The sequence below is a fragment of the Ambystoma mexicanum genome, chromosome 2q (genome assembly GCF_040938575.1).
Source record: "Ambystoma mexicanum isolate Mex_15411 chromosome 2q, UKY_AmexF1_1, whole genome shotgun sequence".
NCBI classification, from domain to species: domain Eukaryota; kingdom Metazoa; phylum Chordata; class Amphibia; order Caudata; family Ambystomatidae; genus Ambystoma; species Ambystoma mexicanum.
Window position 1 is genome coordinate 581,079,040 of NC_090924.1, and position 22,906 is coordinate 581,101,945.

Sequence of the window (22,906 nt, forward strand, 5' to 3'; positions counted from 1 at the left end):
TCGGTGAAGGCTGCATTATAAGGTGAGCTCTGAATACTGTCTGCATTCTTTGAATCACTAGGAAAATATATTGTTCCAGTCTGCAGTGTTTGAGGGATTGTTTTGAGTAAGCACATGATAAATTTGCAGGAGCCAAAAGCAAACTATGTTGTCTTTCGTTCTCCCATGAGAAAGAGCTTTCCATGTTACATTTCGGCCGAATGCCAAGTGGATGATTTCGACAGGTGGACTTTCTGGAAAAGTACTTTGTGGGAGGCTTAAATTGGGGGGCACTGCCGGATCAGATGCAACTTCAGGGGCAACATAGACGTATCGCTTCCTAATTGCTATTAATCGCATATCTCTCTGTTCGCCTGGCCTGAAGTACCCCGTTGCAGATTTTGGAAGAGATGAAGAGTTGCAAAAAAGGCGCTTTAACAGGGATTTATTACTAACCTTTCGTTTTACGTAGTGTTTTTTTATTGTATTCATTTGTGTAATAAATGATCATAAAGAGCCATTTTATAATCTGGATGAATGCATGTGTGTGAATTCTCACCTTTCAAGTGTACAATGTTTTTCTTTTTAGTGTATTGGGGAGAAGAAGAATTACTATATCTGTGCACTTTTTAGAGAAGCAAACACTGGTTGATGGTCAGGTGCAATATTTAAAATAGCAGGGGTCTAAGTGGCCAGAATATCTTCGGGACTTTCCCCTGGTGGGGCTCCCCTTGGATTATGGGATATAAACATTTTCACCCGGCTTTGTGGCACGTTACCTGCAGGTTGGAGTACTTGATTTTCAGGGATTTAACTTTCTCCTGGAGTTTACTTGGTTGTCTTTCAGTGACCGGGTCTTGGACTCCATCTGTCTCTTAGTAGCTTCAGTATACCAATCTAGACAGCTGCTGCATTGCCCTTGGTGCACACATGCATCTTTCTTTTCTAAGGGCTTTTGTAAGTTCGTTATCTTATCTATGTCAAATGTGCCTTTCTCTGGGAAATGTCTAGGTGACACACTGTGTATATCTGTGCCATTTATCCAGGAACATACGTGCTTTGGCTGAGTAGTAAGTAAACATGCTGGACGTGGCATTTGTGTAGACTGAGATTAACCCATTCTCACCGGGGTAATACACAATATGATTTATTACGGATCCAGGTCCATTCTAACCCCATCTGCATTGGGACACCATTGTGTCCTGTGGCTGGATGAGTTGGTATGGCTCACAGCGGACTACTCTGCCACATCTATCTTGAGGCTCGGTTTCACCACCTGACCTCCGTTCCTCCCCACATAACAGAAACGTCACTGACACTGCAGGTATTGATCACATTCAGATGACTGCTGGTCCACAGCCTATATTCCTCATTACGTTACTCACAATGCAGAGCAGTATTTCAGCTTGTTTCAAAGACTTGGGTCGGTGAGAGTCAGACAAGGCAAATAATCGGTAGAAACAGCCTGTTACAGCTCCAATACTAGGATGGAGGAGAATGTGAACTATAAAGCAGGATCACAACTGAGTTGCACATTTAGGGGTTTGAGTGCCAAGGTACGGGTTTAGACAGGACAACCATGGGGCTCCCATCCAAAATATTATCTTCAGACCTACACAGAACACATCCATCCTAGTCTTTGATCCATACTAGACTACTCTGACTGGGAGCATTGATGCGCTGCTTTTACTTTTTATTCTAAACTGTGGTGACCAACCACTTGTACTTTCTAATAAAGATACAGTTGTGTAGGAAGGGTACCTTCCCTCCTGTATGTTGAGATAATCGCAACAGTTTTCAGATTTCAGAATTCTTTAACCAGAGACAAACATTTACCCCAACCCGTTTCAAACAATACTATACAAGACATTACAATACACTAATGCAATTACCTGTGTTCACCAACCCACATTTTTTGTTTGACTCTTTTTCCACATCTGCTCTGCCCACTTTCCCTGAGTCTCTGGGTGCTCCGTCCAGCTCTCCCCTCTGATGAAATTGTCTCTCCTGGACTCATGGTAGAGCACTGAGAGTTGAGCCTGGTGACCTTTGAACCTGGCCGCAGGGCAGCAGGAATCTGAGGTCCCAGGCACCAAACTTGTAGTGGAAAAATGACTTCTCCGGCGAAATGGTGAACAATTTGTTAGTAAAAACAAAGAGAAATACAAAAACAAACCAACGACAGTACGAGACATTGATGCAAGTGAGAATCCCCTCCCTCCATGCACAGATCTCTTATAACCAAAGGAACACATGCATTTCAATGGAAGGGGAGGTCCAGACAGGGCAAGGGACCATAGTGAAACAATGTTACAATCAGGGACAAAGTCGCATTATACAAGTCTTTGATACCAGCTGCATTCTCACATGTAAGACTGTGTTATAAGGACAACATGAAGTGATGCATTTATACTCCTCAGAGGTTCACACACAGTCTGTGGCAGGCGAGCATGCTTATTGTATGATTGTTTCCCTCTGCTATAGCTGCGTTTCCTAAGAAAGTAGGAGACTACATCTCTTCCTTCCAACGTATTTCCCTTTTGGCATATGTAAATGTGTTTTAGAGGCGAGCATAGCTGAACACTTGAAGAGCCTTCATCGCAAAGTCATGCACAGTAAATCCTAAAGCCTCACCTCTCAATGGCAAGAAGAGTTGTTTAACCATGGCATTTAGCAGTACCTACAGTGGCGGGTCAGAAGGATGCGGACACTCTGAGGACATTTCAACATGTGCTTATTATGAATAAGGCCTAACTTTCCCTATCACTATGCAGTATTGCCTACCTATTCTATTAACTACAGTGCTCGTCAGTAAATGTCCAAAGGCATAGGTCTGCTGTCCAAAACTAATGCTAAGCCTGCCACTATTCTAACAAGCCTGCCACTATTCTCACAAAATAAGCTCAGGAGCATGACTCCCTTCTCCTGATGGATGCTTCTCACACTTCTCTTATTTAATCGAGTTTTCTTGTTAATATTCAATTTTGAAATATTCCCTTGTTACTTTCTGTGCCAGTTCCTGGAGTGCTCTTTGCAAACATTTGGCTTCCCTCACCTCTTTAATGATTACTTTCTTTGGCCTTTGTCAAATCCTTTGATTTGGGCTACTAGTCTTTGGTAATGTGTTGTTTACAATTGGGCTTCAAGCTTTCTTGGTGTATTCTGTTTTGCATATCATTTATTCCTCAGGCTTCTCTGCCCTTCACTTTATAATATTCTTTCTCAGTTACATTCCCCTCAATGTTCTTTGAGTAACTGGGTGTTTTCCCCTCTTCATAGGATATTGTGACCCACATTCTATCGATACATCTCTCAAGATTGGGATCCTTTTTCTTACATTAACATTGTTCAAGTTCATCAGGTTTAGTTTTACGAATTTGTCACTTGTACTGAGACAAGTCTCTATGCTCGTATAATGAGTCCCGCTCAATGTCCTGGATCTCCCTGTTACTGTTGCTCTGCCGGGGAACGTCACTGAGGCCTGTACTTGAGTGCAACCTACTCCTTCGCTCAGTTTCCCTTCCGGCTCTCTTCTGCTGGCCCATGTTCCCTCTAAATACTTTTCTGTAAGTGTGGAAATGGTTGGCTTTTGTGCACACATTATTTTCCATGTGTGCAACTGACTAACGATATAAGCCACTTTCTTAGCATGCATAGTTAGGGAGCCATCATCTTCGAAGAGAGTTTGTAAGGGAATTTGCCCTTCCCAACCACTGCAATTCTTAACAAATCAGTTTAAAACGTGCATCTTGCGGCACTTTTTCAGAAGATATATGTTAAAAAAGCTAATATTTTATGTGATTTATAAAGAGAGCTCAACAATCAGTTCAACAATTCAAGATTTGTCACAGTACATAGTAAAAGTATTCCTGTGCAGAAGAAAATGTGTATGCACCAAGAAAACATTGTATGCTCAGTATAAACAATAGGTTTAGTTGTGGCTATTCATTTGTTGACACACACTCAGAGACAATGCAGAAAAGAGTTTTACGCCATTGGAAATAAAAACTCATGCGTATTATAAAAAGCAAAAATAACTTATAACTAATGTGGCTTGCAATAAAATTAGACATGATACAAAATGGAATAATGGCAATTAAAAGGAACGTGTTAGAAAACATGCCAATTGGAGTTCATGTGCAACTTTAATGAAGTAATTCAAGTTCCAGGAGAAAATGCATCTCAATTTGTGTAAGGATGATTGATAATTACATCAGCATAACTGCATCAGAGTATGAAGATCAGAATACACATGCCTCTGCTTGCTATAAACGTGACATTGTCCTATGAGCACAGTTGAGACAACATTTCCACAAAACCAGACTTACAGCTAAGAGGCATACATACACACACACACCCATTCTACTCCCTAAAAGCAGAAAAATGTGCCCAACAAAAATGAGAAACAACAAACATATAGTAGCCTACCCTCTACTCCTACCCACAATGTTCCTCTAATATTTTCAAATCCAAGACCAGCAGAGAAGTGGAATAGGAAGGACCTCTAATAATATTACTGCTCAATCTTAAGAGGAATTTTAATGGGAAAGAACAGCTTTTAATAAGCATAAAGTATCCATATTGGCAAAGCTAATCACTTTTTACTCCCTGAAACAGTACTTAATTCCGGGTAGGCAGTAAACTATTTTCAGAGCCCTGCATGCAACCCTGGCATAGGAAGTGAAATGAGAGGGCAAATAATACAGCTTTTGGTTGTTCTCTCCCTTCCTTACCACAGCCTAGTCAACATTCATCAAGATACATCCATACATGTGCCTTTTAAGTTAATAGCTGCAATGATCAGAGCTACAAAAGAATGACTGCCTTCTTCTGCAAATTGGAATCCAACATTTGAAATCCCCTGTTGTCAGTTAAACACGATGTCTTGGGATGCTAGAGGCAAAAACGCACAACACATGATTATATTGGAAAGCCCTCTGGAGCAGAGCATAGAAAGGAACAGAAGGTGCAGTTTCATAGATTGCTAAAGCTAGGAAACACTAGTAACAAACACACTTCCTTTACTGTACTGCTGAAACGTCCAATTTTGTTCTTCACACCCAAGGAGTGTTCACCCGTACCCCTCCGCAATACCCTTTTCCGACTCCTGTCTTAGCATCCAATGCTAGCTGACAGCGCTCTGCAAAAGAGACGGGTGGTATCTATTAGATGCTCACTGGGATATTTATATACCCACAATATTTTGCAAGTAAAACGTTTATTATAAGCTTCATCATGTTTTTATGGCCAATTTAAGAAAATGCCATGGTTCTGCATGCATGCAATTATTTTGCAATGCATAGAAGATTGTTTGCAGCATACCTCATCCTAATATGAGGTATGCTGCGACCAGGAAGGTTGTCTCCCTCACCATCAGGGAGCAATGCCTGTTTCTCCTACCATCTACATTGGTCTGTAGTGGCTTGAAACCACTACGAAGATGGCCGCCACCTTTTTATCCCGGCCTGGCCCTTCTGAAATTGCCTGGAGAGGCACTCGCCAGGATGCAGCATCTAGATTGGCCTTCCCCTGCAGCAAATGCTGGGCACTGGTCAAAGGCCCAGGTTTAAGGCCCCTGTCTCTCCCTGCTGATGTCCGACCAGGAAGGTTGTGCCCCTCACCATCGGGGCGCAATGCCTGTTTTGCCTACCATCTACATTGGACTATAGTGGCTTGAAACCACTACGAAGATGGCCGCAACCTTTTCATCCCAGGCTGGCCCTTCTGAAATTGCCTGGAGGCGCACTCGCCAAGATGCAGCATCTGGATTGGGCTTCCCCTGCAGCACATGCCAGGCCCTCGTCAAAGGATAGGGTTTAAGGCCCCTGTCTCTCCCTGTCTGCCCATGGCTGTTCTACACCAGGGTGCCTTCTTATGCAAGTCGCACCTGGAAGCTGCACAACCCGCCATGTAGCCTTCGAAACCTCACCCTTGCATCAGATTCACACCAAAGGTAAGAGGCGCCTTAACCCCTCTCCCACTCTAATACAAGTCGGCTCACATGCTTCACTTGACACCTCCCTACCTGCTTTCTATAATTTCGATGTGCACCCCGTCCTGATTACTTCCTCTGCCCCCTAACACCCTACCTTTCCCTTATGTGCCCTAAGTGAAGACTCCTTTGATCGCCATGGTCACCACGATGCCGTCGCTTTCACAACCAGCTCTTGAATACTGCAAATATTCAATACCACATGTTAGCCCTCCGCTACTCACAGATATCTACCTGTTCATTATCTGCACCCACCTCGCTACTCGTTATCGCTGCTGCACCACACTGCATTTCCATCCTCCATTTTTGACTGTTTGGGCTTCACAACTCTATACCGAAGACCAAAAGTCTATTCCAAATACCTGATCCTGTTTGTGATGCAATTTCTACAGTAGTGCTGTTGCCAGGGCTATACCGAACGGCCTCCTGCATTCCGTTTGGGATGGCTAGCGATGACTCATAACTATGACTCTAGCGCACCTTTCAACGTGCGCACTACCAAACGTTGTGGTATTTCGATGTCCAACTAAATCTTAGACTCAGACAATGTCTTAATCTGTTTATCAAGCTTCTTCAATTGCACAGTGTGCTCGTTCTAAAGGTTGAACTTAGAAGTCTTCTATAACATGGTTAATGTACATCCTTGCAATACTCTACCCCGCCGCATGATGTCCGCATGACTGTTGCAGCCCCTGTATCCTGAGGCGTGTTTCTGCCAGTCTGTTTTCCTGCACTGATGTTGTACTATGATGCCGCCCCATGATTCTTGCTTGGCCGGCATAGAACCTGTAACTTAAGAGGTGACTCTGCCAGCCCACTTGCCTGCACCTATCTCACCCTACGCCATTTGCACAACTGCTGCAGCCCCTGTAACATGAGGTGTGATTCTGCCAGTCAGCATACCTGCATCTATTCTATTCTATGTCTCTAATATACTTGATTTGACCTGGTAGCCGGCGCTGCCCACATGCCCAATCGAGGCCTGTAACTTACCTGATTTGACCGGCAGTCTCGTGTTGCCTACTTGCCACTCTAGCCATGTAACATTTTGACCTGACCTGGCATCCTGCACTGCATTATCACTACCTACCCACTTCATAAGCACTTTACATGTTGCAACTACTATTGTAATTATACTATGCTATCAATACGAAAGAATGTTGCAACTGCGGTAAACATACCTTGTAACCACCTCTTAAACAACCCTTGCAACCAACCACCTTAAGTGCGCTATATAAGTGTCAAAATAATTAAATAATATTGTTATGTAGAATTGTACAAGTGCTCCTTGCAACTCGTTTTGTATAGCAGAGAGTTTGTTTGTTTATTAATTTGTAAGGCGCACCAAACCCGGAGGTAACTGGGCGCAATGAAAGTACACGGATACTTAAAGCTTAGGTTACATAGTCAAGAAAGTTACCAAGGTTATATAAATAAAGGAATGTGTATAATTACTGTATAATTAGTTAAGGTCTATGCCCACTGCATCTCTGAAAACCTGGAAAGGATGCAGATTGTGTAAAAAGCATTCTCGCTGTTATCTTTTGCCCTAATAATATATATGAGTAATACCAGACATAGCCCATTCTGATTCTCTCTTGCAGTTCAAGTAAATCCTTTTCCAATGTTGCTCTCACACTTCTATGCTAATGTGATTAATGCTAAAGTAGGAGACGCTGAGCATGACATCTGCCTACTCAAAATCCCTAGGTGGCAAATTAATATTTATAATGTGTTAACTTGCAAGGGTACGCTTCAAAGTGCTTGTGTGACATATGTACAAAGAAAAGGAAGCATGAGATGAGCTTACACATCCAATTAGCCTGCTTACTAAGTCCGTATATGATATTTCAGTTGACAGTGGGGTTTCATAGTGTGGATGACGCTTTTGCTAAGGTAACAAAAGTCGCAGAAGATTCCTAGTCATTTCATCAACAACAAAAAAGCAATGAAATACCACACCATCGAAAAAAAACATTGTTTATCAAAGCATTGACAGGCTATCTTTTACATGTGAAAGTGCCTTTCCATCGAAACCAGTCCATCGAAAATATAAATGGACTGGTTTCAATGGAAATGCACTTTTACATGTAAAAGATAGTATTTCAATGCATTTTCTTGTAACATTAAAATGTTACATGGAGCTGTCCAGTGCTGAAATGTTGGCACTGGCCAGCTCCTTGTAACGTTTTAATGTTTTTTTGTATATTGGGGGGGGGGGTTTCTCCCCTCTGCCCCCCAACCCCCACCACCCCAACCCTAACCTAACCCTAATCTAACCCTAACCCCAGGGACGTCATTTCACCAAAATGCCTTGGGTAGCGGAAGTGACACCACACGACCCTTGACATACTTATGACGTCACAGGAAGTGATGTCATTTGGCCCCACACTGAAGTGATATTGCGGGAAGCAATGGAACACGACCTTTCACCCGTTGACAAAACAGGAAGTGGCACCACATAGCATTTTACACTATGAAAAATATGGTTTCGATATCACTATAATGTGATGTACATTTCAAACAAGAATGGATCGCCATATGTATTAAGATCAGTGTGTATAGGCCCATATTACCAAATTACTGTGAATGCAAGCAGACGTCCATGACCAAATGATAATGATGTGGTGTTATATAGCACTTACGCTTAAGCACTTTATATAGAAAAAATATACATCCAATATCACCCAACCTGTGTTGGTACTCATTTATCGACCCCAGAAGGATGAAAGGCTGAGTTGAGGCGTTTAAGAATAGACTAAATCAGTGACTCACCCCCTGAAGTGTGTCTAAAATAAACCTTTAATGAGTCTAGCAATTATTGTATAGATTTCCAGAAAGACGCATTATTTGGTATTCCTATTCTTTCTTATTTAGTGTCAGTGCTGAAAGTGTTAGACTTGTGGCACTCGTGTTTTTATTTTTCTTCTTTTTTAAGGGGCCTGAACAAGAAAGCCAGCCACTCCAGAAGTAAAGAGCCACATGGTGCTGGCCACAGCCCAGGAGTTTGCATTACAAAAAAAAAAAGTATTCTTTTTTAAAAATGTTTCTGAGGTCTCAAAGGAGACCAGAGGTCGCAGTTGCAACCCTGGTGACCCCTAAATGGTGTCCCTACCTAACCCTAGCCCCAACCCTAACCTAACCCTTAATCTAACCCAACCCCAACCCAAACCCAACCCTTAATCTAACCCTAAATCTAGCCCCAATCCTAAGCCTAATCTAACTCTAGCCCCAACCCTAACCCATTATTTTTTTAAACCCAATGAATGTCCAAATTAATCTTGATAACACCATCGAATTATAGTCAATGAAAAGGTAATTCAATGGTAGTCCTTTTCGTTGAATATAATTCGATGGTGTGGCATTAGATGAAACTATTTTGAAAAAAAACATTTTATTGCATTTTCGCTTCACAATACAAGACATTCAATACACAACCATATAACTTTGCATACAAATGGTGGAGCAGTGGGAGCAGGTACTACATAAATATTTGCGTATTTAGAGACACAGGCAGTATAAGATGCAGGTAAAATTAAAACAGCGAGCGACGACAGATGACGATGTTGTACTCCGAGGCTGCGGAAGACATGCGCTCCCAAGTCCGGTGGTTCGAACTGTACGTGACTTACAATGTCTGTTCCCATTTCCCCCAGATTTTGTCTGCTTTGCCCGGACAGCCTCTTGCTTGGTAGACTCGGCGTTCCATTCGGATGATGGCATCTACATCTGATATCCATTGATCATAGCTTGGCGCAATATCTGAACCCCACAGTTGCGCAATAATTCTTTTGGCGATTCCTGCGGATGTTGAGAGAAGTAGCTTCTCGAAGCGAGACATGTCTCCTTCCGTTTCAATTCCCAGGAGGAGTTTGGGGTCATTCGGGGTCGGGCGGCACATGACCCTTGAGAGTCGTTCACTACATTTATGCCAGAAGTGTTGTATTTGTGTACATTGCCATAGGATATGGTAAAAGGTTCTTTCCTCTTGTCCGCAGCGTAGGCATTTGGGGTTGCTTGTTTTACCCCAGTTGTATAAAGCAACTCGGGGATAGTATATTCTATGAAGTATTTTCAGCTGAACTAGCCTGATTCTCGCCAAGATTGCAATATCTCTTGGATACATAAGGGCTGAGATACAATCTTCGGGTAATATTGGTCCCACATCTCTTTCCCATTTCATTTTCAGGTGTGGCAGCTCCTTCGTGGCAAACGAGGATATAGCGTTATACATAGTAGATGTGACCTTGTTGCTAACACTGTCTAAAACTATGTTTCTTTCTATTGGTGTACACTCTGGCATGTCTGCCAGCTGATCCCTGTGTGCGATGAGTGCATGCTGTAGTTGCCCATAATGATAGCTTTCGGTGACTGGAAGATCATATGTAGTCGAGATCACGGCGAACTGTATTATCTGATTGTTTGCATAAATTTGCTGGATGGTTTGTATACCGGCTGCTACCCATTTCGGGAGGTTACTGAGGCTTGTGAGGTGGGCATTGTTCCAGATGGGCTGGAATGGGGTGATTTTGTTGTCCCATCCCATATGTTTATGCACGTCCTTCCATAGTAGGGCCGTGTGCGCTACTATCGTGTTTTCAAGAGGGCAAGTCTGCCTTTTGTAGAGACTTTCAATCGGGGACATATCGTGTCGTGCCGCTAGTTCGGCCCTTATATGTGGGATGATCAGGTTACCGTGTAGTATATCATTTACCGTCGCCATTTGGGACGCCCAGTAATATATTTGGATATTCGGGAGTCCTATTCCCCCCTCGCAGACTGAAAGTTGGAGGGTTTTAAGAGCTATCCTCGGATGTTTCCCTCCCCATAGGAGTTTACGTGTTGGAGGATGTACAAGAACCGGGGTAGGGCTAGCATCTTGAAGAGTGCTGCTCTGCCTAATGATGTCAGTGGTAGTGCTTCCCAGTGGGCCACATCTTGCACGTATCTTTTAATCAATGGATGTAGGTTATGGGTCAGATAGTTATCCAGCCTATTCGTGACTATGATACCCAGATGGCGAAACTGTATGGTTTCGATTTGGTATGGGGGTTCAGATGCTGGTATACAGTCTACTCCCTTCACCGGAAAGAGCACGGATTTGGCCCAGTTCACTCTGAGACCGCTGAAGGCTCCATAGTTTATTAATATTTGAGTGACTATAGGGCAGGAGACCGTCGGGTTGCGTAAGTATACCAGGAGATCGTCTGCGTAAAGGGATATCTTGTCCTCCCAGTTTGGACTCCAACGGAAGCCAGTCCACATGCTCGTGCCCCGCAGAATGACCGCTAATGGTCCTATTAACAATGCGAACAGCATTGCCGAGAGCGGACATCCTTGCCTGGTGCCCTTTCCCAGTCGTATGCTGCGCGAGGGCCAACCGTTCACTCTCACTTCTGCTGACGGATTGCTGTAAAGAAGCTGGACCTAATTTATAAATGATTCCCCGAATTGCATCTTACGCATTATTGCCCATAAAGCCTCCCAATAAACTGAATCAAAGGCCTTTTGAAAGTCTATGGCTAATAGCGCCAGTGATTGTTGTAAAGCGGGTGCCCTCTCCAATGCCAGGTGCAACCTGCGAATATTCATTCTTGTTGACCTTTGAGGCATGAAGCCGCATTGGTCCGAGTGGATTAGTGTTGTAATGGCCGTTTGTAGTTTATTGGCTAGTACTTTGCCAGTATTTTAGCTTCACCGTTGATTAGGGATATGGGCCGATAGGAAGTGCATTCATCTGGGGGCTTGCCCTTTTTGGGGATCACTATAATGGTGGCCTTACATAGATCTGGTGGGAGCTCGCCCTTTGCTAGGGAGTGTTTAAACATATTAAGCAGATGTGTGGGTATGTCTAAATGGTCTATCTTTTTCCAAAAGTCAAGTGGGAAGCCATTGGGTCCTGGGGTTTTGCCTGTTTGGAGTTGGGCGATGGCTGCCGATATTTCATCCACTGTTATTTTGCTGCTAACATATTGGTTTGCTCCGTGGTGAGTATTGGAAGTTCAATACCATCCAGTATGGTGCTGGTTGCTGCGTCAGTGGGGGATTTATAAAGATCTTCGTAAAAGTCAGCAAAGCGCTCAGCTATGTCAGCGTCGGAGGAGACTAGTTCTGCATCCGATGTTCTAATGCACTTCACCTTCTGATGTCCTTCGTCTCGCCTTTCCAACCATGCAAGCATTTTGCCTGCCTTCTCCCCTGTTTCGTACAGGCGTGCCTTCATGGTGCTGTGCGCTTTTTTCGCGCAGTCCAGAGACAGGTTGTGCAGCTACTTCTGCGCCAATATGAGGGCACTGTTCGTCTCGGGGCTGCTATTGGCGATGTGTTCTGATTCCTTGGACACTACCTCTCTTTCGGCTTCAATGATCCGTTCAAGTTTTGCCTTTTTTTTTAGCCTATGTCCACGAAATGATTTCACCTTGTAGGACTGGCTTGTATGCCTCTCGCAGTATATTAGGGTCTTCAACCGAGTCTGCATTTAATTCAAAGTAGTTGGAGGTGGCTACCTCTATCTTCTCTTGTAAATCTGGGAACCCCAGGTAGTAAGAGTTCAGCCGCCATGTAGGAGGCAGACGTGGCCTCTCTGTTTCCAGTGCAAGTAATAATAGAGAGTGATCGGAGATTCAGTCCCCTCCTATTACCCATGTGTCTGTGGAATTTGTTGACAAGATGGGGGTAATATCGGATAACAGAGTACTAAGGAGGGTTGGCGGGGAGTATACTGCCATGAGGGCCAGGGTTTGACTCCAGAGCGTTGCCTGAATTTGTACATAACGACCACCTCTATCTTGCGTTACATGCGAGATCTCCAGTGGAAGTCTTTTGTGAATTAATATGAGCACCCCTCTCGCTCCCATAGAGAAACCTGCATGCACCGCTGTGTGGTAGTTAGATCTTTGGAAGAATTTACAAGCGTTTCCCGCTAGATGCGTTTCGGTCAGGAAAGCTATATCCGGGTAATGCCTGTTTATATGCAGCAGTACCAATCTTCTTTTGATACTGGATCCTAACCCATTCACGTTCCATGACATGAGTGTTAGCCTCTTTTCGTTTGAAACAGTCTCAGGTGCCATTGATTGTCTGGAATTTATATACACATATGCATTTCTTTGATTGCAGTCGTGGCCGTTTCACTGCGTTTGCCCTGTTCGTTGAGCTCATAATGCCATTGTATGCTAAACATTGAATAAAAACAATAATTCCAACTCCCCCCTCCCCATACTCCTTCCCCAACTGACGGATCTGTCGGCCCATCATAACTTCCAAACAACCAAACTTTATCCTACATGTGCCCGCCCTGCTTTCGCTGGGTTCTGCAGTTCGTATATATCTTAGAGCCGGCGGAGTAACACCCTTTTGTGGTGCTTTGGGTTTGTTACCTTGTCTGGGGGGTGGCTGTTCGGTTGGCCACCAGCTTTGGTATGTCTTATATCTTAGTATACATTGTGGAGCGTGGGCTCCTTTGCGTTACCTTTGCAGTGCTTTGGGCATCTTAAGTGGCCGTTGCAGCTATCTATGCATTTCCTTGCTGCAGATTCTCAATTTGTTGTTGCTGCTGCAGATCCATGTCTGGAGGACGCTCAGGATGTGGTCTATTGCGATCTCCTTTCCTCCTCCCTTCAGAGCTCCAATCGCCATCTATATGCCTCTCGGCCCAGCGCCACACCTCCTTAGGGTCTGTGAAGTGCACTGATGTGCCCTTGTGGTATATCTTAAACTGGGCAGGGAAGATTAGCCCTTATTTAACACCCATTGAGTGCAGGCGTTTCTTGAGTGGGTCGAATGACTGGCGTGCTTTTTGCACTTCTCTGGTGAAGTCAGGGAAGAAGGCGATTTTTGAGCCGTTATACGTGACTGTCCCTTTTGATCTCGCCAGCTGCAGAAACTTGTCCCTATCCCTATAGTTTAGGAATCTTGCAATGACTGTGCGCGGCGGTGCCCCTGGGGTGATTTTGCCGTTTGGGATGCGATGGGCCCGCTCAATGGAGAAGAACCTGGAGAAGGATTGTGCATCATATGTGTCCACAACCCATTCCTCGAGGAATAGTTCCATGCAGGCCTCTTCTGCCTTCTCGGGAAGGCCGAGTATATGAATGTTGTTTCGCCTAGATCTGCCTTCACTGTCATCCACTCTCGTTTCTAGGAGTTTAATGCATGCCAGCATGCCGGACATATTGCAGTTCAACCCCCGTAAGTTGTCTTCGGTTTCCGAGATCCGTGCCTCCGCCTCCCCAGTGCGTGAGGTCAACTTTTGCAGGTCATGCCTTAGTAGGGACACGTCCGCGCCGATACTGTCCATCTTCTTCTCCATTGAAGTTCTAGAGCTGGCAATGGCACTCATTATGTCTCTAAGGGAGATATCTTCCTCCATGAGGTCTGATTCAGATAATGGCAGCCGCTCCGGGGAGCAAGTCGATGGTGTGGTAGCGTACTGCTCAATTCTGCTTTGCCTAGAGGTCTTCCTGTGCTTATCTTTCCCCATTTCCGGATATTCGGTATGGTGTCGGTAGAGGTTCGTCCCCCGTAAGAAGGGAAAAGGCAGTGACGGGGATGGAAAGGCAGATGGGTCGGGGGTGATTTTGCTGGGTCTTGGTGCTGTATGGATGATGGTCACGTGGATCTGCGTCGGTTGTGTTAGTGATGTTCCAGTGTCACTTTATTACTGGGGTGACCACAGGTCACAAGGGCCCCTCCGGGGTTGCACTGGATACGGACTTGCACGTACGGGTGCTCAGGTAATAATGGTCATTTCGCACTATTCAGCGATACTTTGCAGTTCTCACTATGGGTGTATGATCCGCTTGCTTGCTGTATATTGTATCGATGGGTTATAGCATTTCACAATATGCATCGAGTTCCTTCCAACTTGTACCTCACATCGAGGGCGGGGGGGAATGGATACTCTGCTTTTGCTGCCGCGGTGTGCCATCGCTATGAGCTGCAACCCTCCACTGGAAACAGCAGGGTGCCAATGCCCGTATGGACCCCCGCTGTGGCACCTCTGTCTGGTATAGGCAGTATACCGAGGCCCGTCTGGGTGGCTATGCCCGTTCCCAGTAGGCCCTCACAGAGCGTATGTGCTTGATGTTGCAGCGTGTTGTTTTCACCTCTTGCCTCCCACCACCAGCGACGAGTTCAATTTACTCTGGTCTTGGGCCACTCTCCTGGTGCCTGACTTTCTGCCCAGGCGCTTGGCTCATTTTATCGTGTGGGATCAACTGTGGGGGGGAGGCGGGCAATGTCCCATCTTCTTGTCACCCCTCCTCACGCCACCCCCCCCTCTCCTTACCGCTATGGCCCTCCGCCGACAGTGCGGGAAGAGGAGCAGTGGGCCGGGGTTGATGCAGCTACAGCAGGCGCTCAACGCGTAGTGCAGTGCCCGGGATCCCACCGCGGGTCCCGGTGGGTCGGTGGCCTATGCTTGATACCCCAGCAACTCCACAGAGGCGGTCGTGGCAGGTCTCACGCCTCGTCTGACGTAGAAGCAGGGGCAACGGTGGGGAGCCGTCAGTGTCACAACAGTCATTGCTCCTTCGGCTGCCCCCTCCGGTGGGTGTCACTACGTCCACGCCGTACACGCCACCAGCTGCCCGTCCTTGGCGCCCCACTTGAAAGCTGTGTATTGTGGGGCTTATGTCCAGGCTTCAAATAATTGGCCCCTATTGAACCGCAGTATAATCCGCATCGTTTATCGCCATATGAATGTTTTAAAACATACGCAGTGGTGTTCTATGCCTCTTGGAGATCAGCTGTTCAACGCGTGAAACCATGCGCTTGCACTAATTTAATATGCGTTGTCCAGCAGGCAGCAGGTTGAGCGGGGAGGAGGTCCGCACGGCTGCCTCCGGTTCGTCGGGCGGTGCACGCCGCTGGAGTCGTTCTAGTCTGTGTTGGCTTGGCTTCTCTCTCTCGTGTCCAGTGCGCTATGGTGCTGCCGGGGACAGATTCTGCGAGGTATCCGGGCTGATAGACAATGCCTCACGTGCTCAGCAGCGTGTCAGGAGGCCCCGCTCTGTGTCGCCGCTGAAGCGGCAAGGCGTGAGAGGTGCGGGCAGGCCAGGCTTCGTCTCCTGCCCAGCTTTCACCCGAATCAGTGTAGCGGTGCCTGTGCCTCCAAGCAGGGCCGGGCCGTCCTGCTCTGAGACGAGGTTGCCAATGTTCGTTCTTGTCTGCGCCCTCTTTATTCAGCAGCGCCTTTCCCCTCTCCGGACTCAGTGTCGACCGGGCAGGCGCGAACACAGCCGCCAACGTCTATGTCGATTCAGTTCTCCGGCGCCATTCTTCCCCGCCTCACCGTCGCGGCGGCCATTTTAAGTGACCGCAGACGTCGCAAGCTGTTACTGCGATTATCTCTTTGCCTGAACTCCGGTTCAGCCTCCCAGTGCAGCGCACAGCTGCGGCACAGTTCCCCTGCCCATGGGTGTCGTTTTGGCCGAGAAGTGCCCGTTTTCACAGGATAGTTAGGATACAGCTGGCAGCCCCGGGAGCTCTGAGGGATCATGTCCTCATCGTGCTCTCGCTGACCACGCCCCCCCGATGAAACTATTTTTGATGAAATGACTAGATACCATCGCAGAAGTTCTAGTGCTTGAATATTATTCATACTACAACAAACATAAAATATGTGGATGTAGGTACAGGTCTGGTAACCTTTCGTAGAGCCAAGGCAGACAGAGTCAAGGTTGTACTGCGATGTCTAGATGTGGCCTGGTGCAGAAGTTAGTCATAAGGTTTAAGTGTGCTAGAGTCAAGTATACAAGTCATCTGTGGAAGGGGAAGTTATTTGGTTAAAGTGTGCAGGCATATCTTAGTTAGATCTTCTGTTCATGGGGCAGCTTTTTCATATGTTTTTTAACTTCTTGATGGTGTATTCTGTTTTCAGAGTTTTTAGGTTTTTACACTAGGTTGATGTAATTAGGCTACATCAGATATAAGAATAATTTAGCTTATTTAGGGAGAAAGTAAATGTCATGTAACTGGTGTGGCTTGTGCCTTATCAATTCTTGAGAAGGTTGGAATTGTCTGTGTGCACTTCTAAAACTCTTCTGAGCGGCACCCAGAAGGAATCTGGGCAAGCGCACAGTTTAGAGGGAACATTTCTGCTGGTGTCTTCTCTTTGTGGTTCTTTTGTTCTCTCTTGTCACTTCAACAGGTGACCGGAGCGTTTTCCAAATCTTGGTTGTACAGTGTCTGTGTTGTTAGACTGGCAGCCTTCCCACCATAACGTCCTCTTCACTTGCTTCTGTGCTTTTCACTTTCTGCACATGCTGATTTTCCAGCTTTTGTTTGCCGTGTTCAGAGCACTTCTGAATGTCAAGGTCCTCATAGCTCTCTCCTGTTCGGCCTCTTCCAGCTCTTATTCTTCCATGGGGCCTCCTCTACCTACGTATGCATTCCTCTCGCTCAGGTTTGTTTGCCTTGCACTCTCTTCAACCAGTCTCAGAACTTAACACTACTTTGCATATTCGATAGTCCCATGCATGCCATCATGCGAAATGGTTTAGGGAGTTGCTCGCAGGATTGGGAGTCCTTGTCCACCAAGGAGGAGTCTCTCTGTGAGGTCCCACTTGTCTCTGCCCCTAGGGAGTGTATTGCAGAGCAGGCTCAGCTCCGTAGCCTCACAGAGGGGTGTGGGGGATCCCTTTTGGGGAGAATGGACGAATTACCTGTTCCTCACGCTACTCAATATTATAATGCCGCAGTTTGTTAGGGGAGTACATAAAATGTTAAATTCCAGACTTTCTCCCCACAGTACACATTAGTCATTGTGACGAATCTGAGGGCGTCCTAACTTCTTTCCCCAAAATATCCTCCCCCAGATGGCCAGGGAAAGGCCGATGCTATCGGATCCTGACCCTGAGGGTGGATATCCAAGGGAGGATCACCTGGGTGGAAAAGACTTGAACCAATTTGCATTGTGAACTATTTTGAAAGGGAAACCCTTAACAAACCAAGAGCTGGAAGAAGCTCTCAACTTTTATTTGAACACTACTTATTATGATGCTGACATCTACACATTGTATACAATTAGCTGTGAGGGCAAGTATAGATTTTGGACACAGACAGACATTTGCTTTGGACTAGGGAAATCCTACCTTAGCATAATACAAGTTAGTATTTTTCCAACCCTACATTTGATTTAATAAAAGTTTATAGCCCAGACTTTATTCACTTGTCTGTGTCTACTTCATGATGTCTTCCCACATATTAAACTTTGTGTGTTGAGACTAACCTTCTCAAGATGTTCTCTTTTCAGTCTTCTTTCGTCATCAGTGACAGCCCCATCTGGATGGATTCTAGTACAACCGCCGAGTGCCGTCATCTAGAAGACGCTGTTGGAGGTGCACAGAATCTGGCATCGCTTACTGGTTCTAGGGCCTACGAGGTATGATTTCTGCTTTAAAGCTACTCATAATTTTATACAATGTGGTTCGTGGAATGCTTGTGATTTTGGTATGCACATACCACAGAATTAATTGATTTAGTTCTTAAAAATCATCACACACTGCTTAGAAGCACACACCTAAGCATTTGCTTTCATGATGTAGCACAACTCCCTTTTTCTTGAATTGGGGTTGTTTCCCTTATTCCCCCACACCCTTTTCCCTTCATGGTAGGCTGTGACACTCATTTTTCCAAGTAACGATGGCTGCTTATGTCTTTGGAACGTTTTGCAGATTTCATGCCCAAACATCTCAGTTTATAAAATACTAACCATTAGGCCAAGACCCTCAGACACCACAGTGCTTAGAGACCTATATGTAAAACATTCAGCTTGCTACTTAGACTGTGAGCTACCAGACACATTAAATGTATACAAAACAAGTGATAAACGTACACACATGAATTTTTATGTATGTGTAGAACATGGTTACTCATTATTTGTCCGCTCAGATGTTGATCTATTCACAAAATTAGGTTGCATCTGTTTGGAAATGCTAATGAATAGATTACTATATTTAATATGTAGCTGAGAACTGATTTGATTTCAGGGCAAAAAGCGTAAGAAGGACATTAGCAAAAATATAGAGATGGAAACGTTGAACTAAGCAAAGTGCACTCTTGTACAGGGTTTGCAGAACCTCATTGTGAAGGAATGTGAATGCAGAAAGTGGCATGTGCAGGATGCTTTGGGGGAAAATGGAAGACCCACTGTTGCCGGCAACCATGGCTGTTTTCACAGACAAAACACATTTGCTTGATAGCAAAACATATTTCATTGGGCAGCCGAAAGAGATTGTACGATTGAGATGAGATTAACTCTCATTTGTCTCAGCACCCTAATTAGTTTTTGATCAACATTTGGGGGTTCTGTTATCATAAAGCATCAGGATTATTTGTATGTACTGGAACCTGACCCTGTTTAGAGGGGAGGGGTAGCCCTTTCAGCCTGGGATGGGAGGCCTGCCAGGGTTTTCACAAGAGCCATTCCTGCCCCAGAGGTGGAGTATGGGCATTGGGAGGGGCCCACTCTCTGTCCTTTGTGACAAATCCAGGGAGTTTGTCCCTTCAGCCCAAGGGGGAGTCACCCTCTTTGGGACTAGGGAGGCGAGCCTGCTACACAACATGCTTCCTAGGAGACAGGGGAAGCAGGATTCCACTGGGGGTGCACCCTTCTCCTCCCTCCCTCGGGGATCAAGGAATGCCCTGATGACATCAACATCCCTCATCCCCTTTCCTTACAGTCCAACATGTTTGTAGGATAATTAGGGACTAAGAAGGAACCTTATGTACAGGGTCCTTTTAAGGTGAGAGGTTGGATTTCTGACCTGATATAGTGCCGCCTTTCACTGAACACTCAGACCAACCAGGTTGTTTCTCCTAATTGTGACGATTGACCAGGTCTCGTCACTTCTCCCTTCTTATGAGGCTAGGGAGGTGAGGCCGCTACCCGATAGTCCCCATACAGGTGATAAAATGCAGGAAGACCTCATGGGGATAAGGACGTCCACCTGGGGAAAAGCCTACATACCACCACCACAGCACATACACCCCTACACTCATTGTTACCTTTTTCCTCCACCATTAATAGTAGAACCATGTGTTATTGTAAACCCATGACTGTGACAAGTATAAGACCTACTGAGATGAAGAAGAATGTGAGAGGCATGTGGAGAACCCAGATGAAAAGCCAGCCAAGTACTGTAATGAGGTGGCTCCCTGGAGGCATGAAGAGTGCCAAAGAGACTTCCAGAGAAGGTGCTAGGAAACCGAGAACGGGCAATGGAGATCTCATTGTGGAACCAGGAGTATGCGATTGAAGCCTGCGAAGTTCAAAGTTGGAACGCTGCAACCAGGGCACTCTTATCCCTCGGGGAGCAAGAGAGAAAGGAGAAGAGTTTGCTGGGCGTCCTGAGAGCTGGCAGGGAGCTGACTTACTTGGTGGTGGCGTGACTGCAGGAAGGTGGTCCGTTGTGTCCAGAAACAATGCCGAGACCACAAGCCTGCCGTGGAGCTGCGCAGGAAGAGAGAAGGAGAAAAGATCCTGGAAGAACCAGAGCTGTGTCCTCAAGGCACTACAGGTAATGGGAATGGCGGGAAGACAGGGTGGTGTCTAGCAAGATGCCCAGCTCCAGCAGAGTGCATCAGGAGTAATCTCTCTCATCGCAGTGGCCAATCCCATTACACTGCTCAAGCAGAGTGCAACGGGAGGCATCTCACTTGTCGCAGTTGCCCAACCAAAACCACTGCTCCAGCAGAGTGCTTTGGGAGGCATCTCCCTTGTTTGCAGTGGCCCAACCATTACCACTGCTCACGTAAACTGGTGTAGGGGTTTCCTCACATACAGAGGAGCTTAGAAAAGACATTGGTTGTCCGGACGTTCAAGGGAAGGCAAATAAGGCTGCAAGCTTTTCTACTTCCTGGAAAGAGCTGAAGGAACTGATGCAAATTTTCTGTGAAAGTGCTGAGGGAACGCTGTGGATAACTGTGATAAAGGTACTAGGGGAAGGGAGTAATTCCCCTGGCCCTGGTTTGAAAGAATTGTTATCACAATAAAACTAAAACAAGACCCCAGGAGAAGGGTGACTTTCTCTTGGTGAAGGAAATTTACTTTTGTTATAGACTTTTGGTTTAGGTATTAGGGGTAGAGTGTTAGGTTTCTGACGGAGGACTGAGAACATATATTTTGGACGGACTTTCTCACATGTCACTTCAGTTTATCTAGGTTGAGGCAGGGCAAGCCCTTAGAAGTAGGGAGAGAGAGGTTATTTTTTTCTATAAATAATTTTGTATCCCCAAACATGACCACCGCTCATCAGTCTCCTTCTTCTACACCCTCACACAATCCATAGTAAAACTCAAATTCGGCCACAGATCCAAAGAGGAGGAGAACATCCACCGAGCAGGATGAAGCTCAGTTGAGAGGAGCCATGCAAGGGAGGAGTCCAGCGCAAGACATACGCCAAGGTGGGAGAAGGATGTCGCAGCTCTGATTAAGGTAAAGTCCCCATACTACATGGGACTGTTGAGGCAGTGAGCCTATCATTGCTGCCAGCTAAGGCAAACTGTGTCTGGAGATGCCGACGCTGCAAATTCCCACATGGGGAAGCTAACCCAGGCTGAAGCCCAGGATGGGCAACCTCAGAGGGACCAATCGAGGAACCGAAGAGGCGAGAGATGCTTATCATCCACAACGGACAAACTGCAAAACCAGGAGGGCTGCCAATGCCTGTAGCCTGTGAGAGGCTAATCGAGGAACCACCCTGGTCGAGAAGACCTGTATCATATGAAGGGACAACTGAGGAACTGAAGGGATGGGAGACACCCATTGCCTCTGAAAAGAGTCTCCAACCGGGCAGATAAGCATACAAGCTGGAGGGACTTAAACAAGAAACCGCAAGGGCCAAACATGACCATAGCCCGCAAGGAGTTAACCAAAGAACTGTAGGGGTGAGGGACACCTAACTGTAGGGGTGAGAGACACCTATATCCTAAATGCAACTAACGCGAGTGGGGCTGGAAAAGCTCACTGCCTTCCTGAAATTGAAGACCCTGAATGACCAGGAAACCTCAGAGACCAACATTCTTGGAAGTTGCCTTGACCTAAGAGACAACTTCCAATATCCCCAGAGACTGGATAAACTAGTAGAGGCCTTATTGAACAAAGTTGTTTGTGACATTGGGCCTCATTATTGCTGGTAAAACACCAAAAATACCGGCATGCACTGTGTGTGGATACAATGGCTGATTACGAGCATGCAATGCCGTACTAATCGGCATGCTGGTAACGGTAGCACCGGCATACCGGTGAAGCTGCCAGAAACCCACATAACGGCACCATCGATGCCGTTAACACCACCACCGGCACCAACAATTCGTAAACACTGGTACCGTCAACACCGGAACCGGAAGTAACGTCATTCCGCCGGAACGGGAAACTCACTGGCGGCCATCTCAAAAAACACAATCCATTGCAATCCTCCACACACAGGAGTTGGACAGTGAAGGAGCATCAGCACGTGGAAACATCCGGCGGTGCAAACCAAGGTTCAGTGAGCCTGAACTAAACATGCTCGCCGACACCCTTGTGGAAAATGCAGAGGAAGTATTTGGAGGGGACATGCGCAGGCCTGCACTGCTGCGCAAGAAAGAAATATGGACTGAAGTGGCCAGCAAAGTCCTATGCAGTGGGCACGACACTGAAGACTGTGAGGGACTGTCGGAAACGATGGGATGACCACTGGAGGTTGTGTGATGTTTTTACCCATGCATCCAAGCACTACCACAGAACTGTGCATTACTGGCATTGAAAACATCATGATGGCCAGAACTCCCCAGAAAATGCACAGGGAAAACATGAAAAATAGGTTGCCATCCATTTTTGCCTCTGTTAATGTTAATACAAGAGACCATTGCCAGGCCCTATCATTTGGCTACACACAGAGCAAAAACCAGTGCAAAGAAATATGGTGCTGTTCAAAATCTGAAATGCAT

At 46.0% G+C, this 22,906-nt stretch overlaps 1 protein-coding gene across 4 annotated transcripts in view; it reads left to right on the forward strand.

Annotated features, from left to right (window-relative positions):
* XYLB (xylulokinase) overlaps window positions 1-22,906 on the forward strand; it is a 1,749,028-nt gene that overhangs the window by 217,491 nt on the left and 1,508,631 nt on the right. For all 4 annotated transcript variants that reach the window (XM_069647728.1, XM_069647731.1, XM_069647730.1 and 1 more), the window contains one exon: window positions 18,228-18,356. In XM_069647728.1, the coding sequence (XP_069503829.1) occupies window positions 18,228-18,356 (129 nt within the window). The remainder of the gene's footprint in view (window positions 1-18,227; window positions 18,357-22,906) is intronic.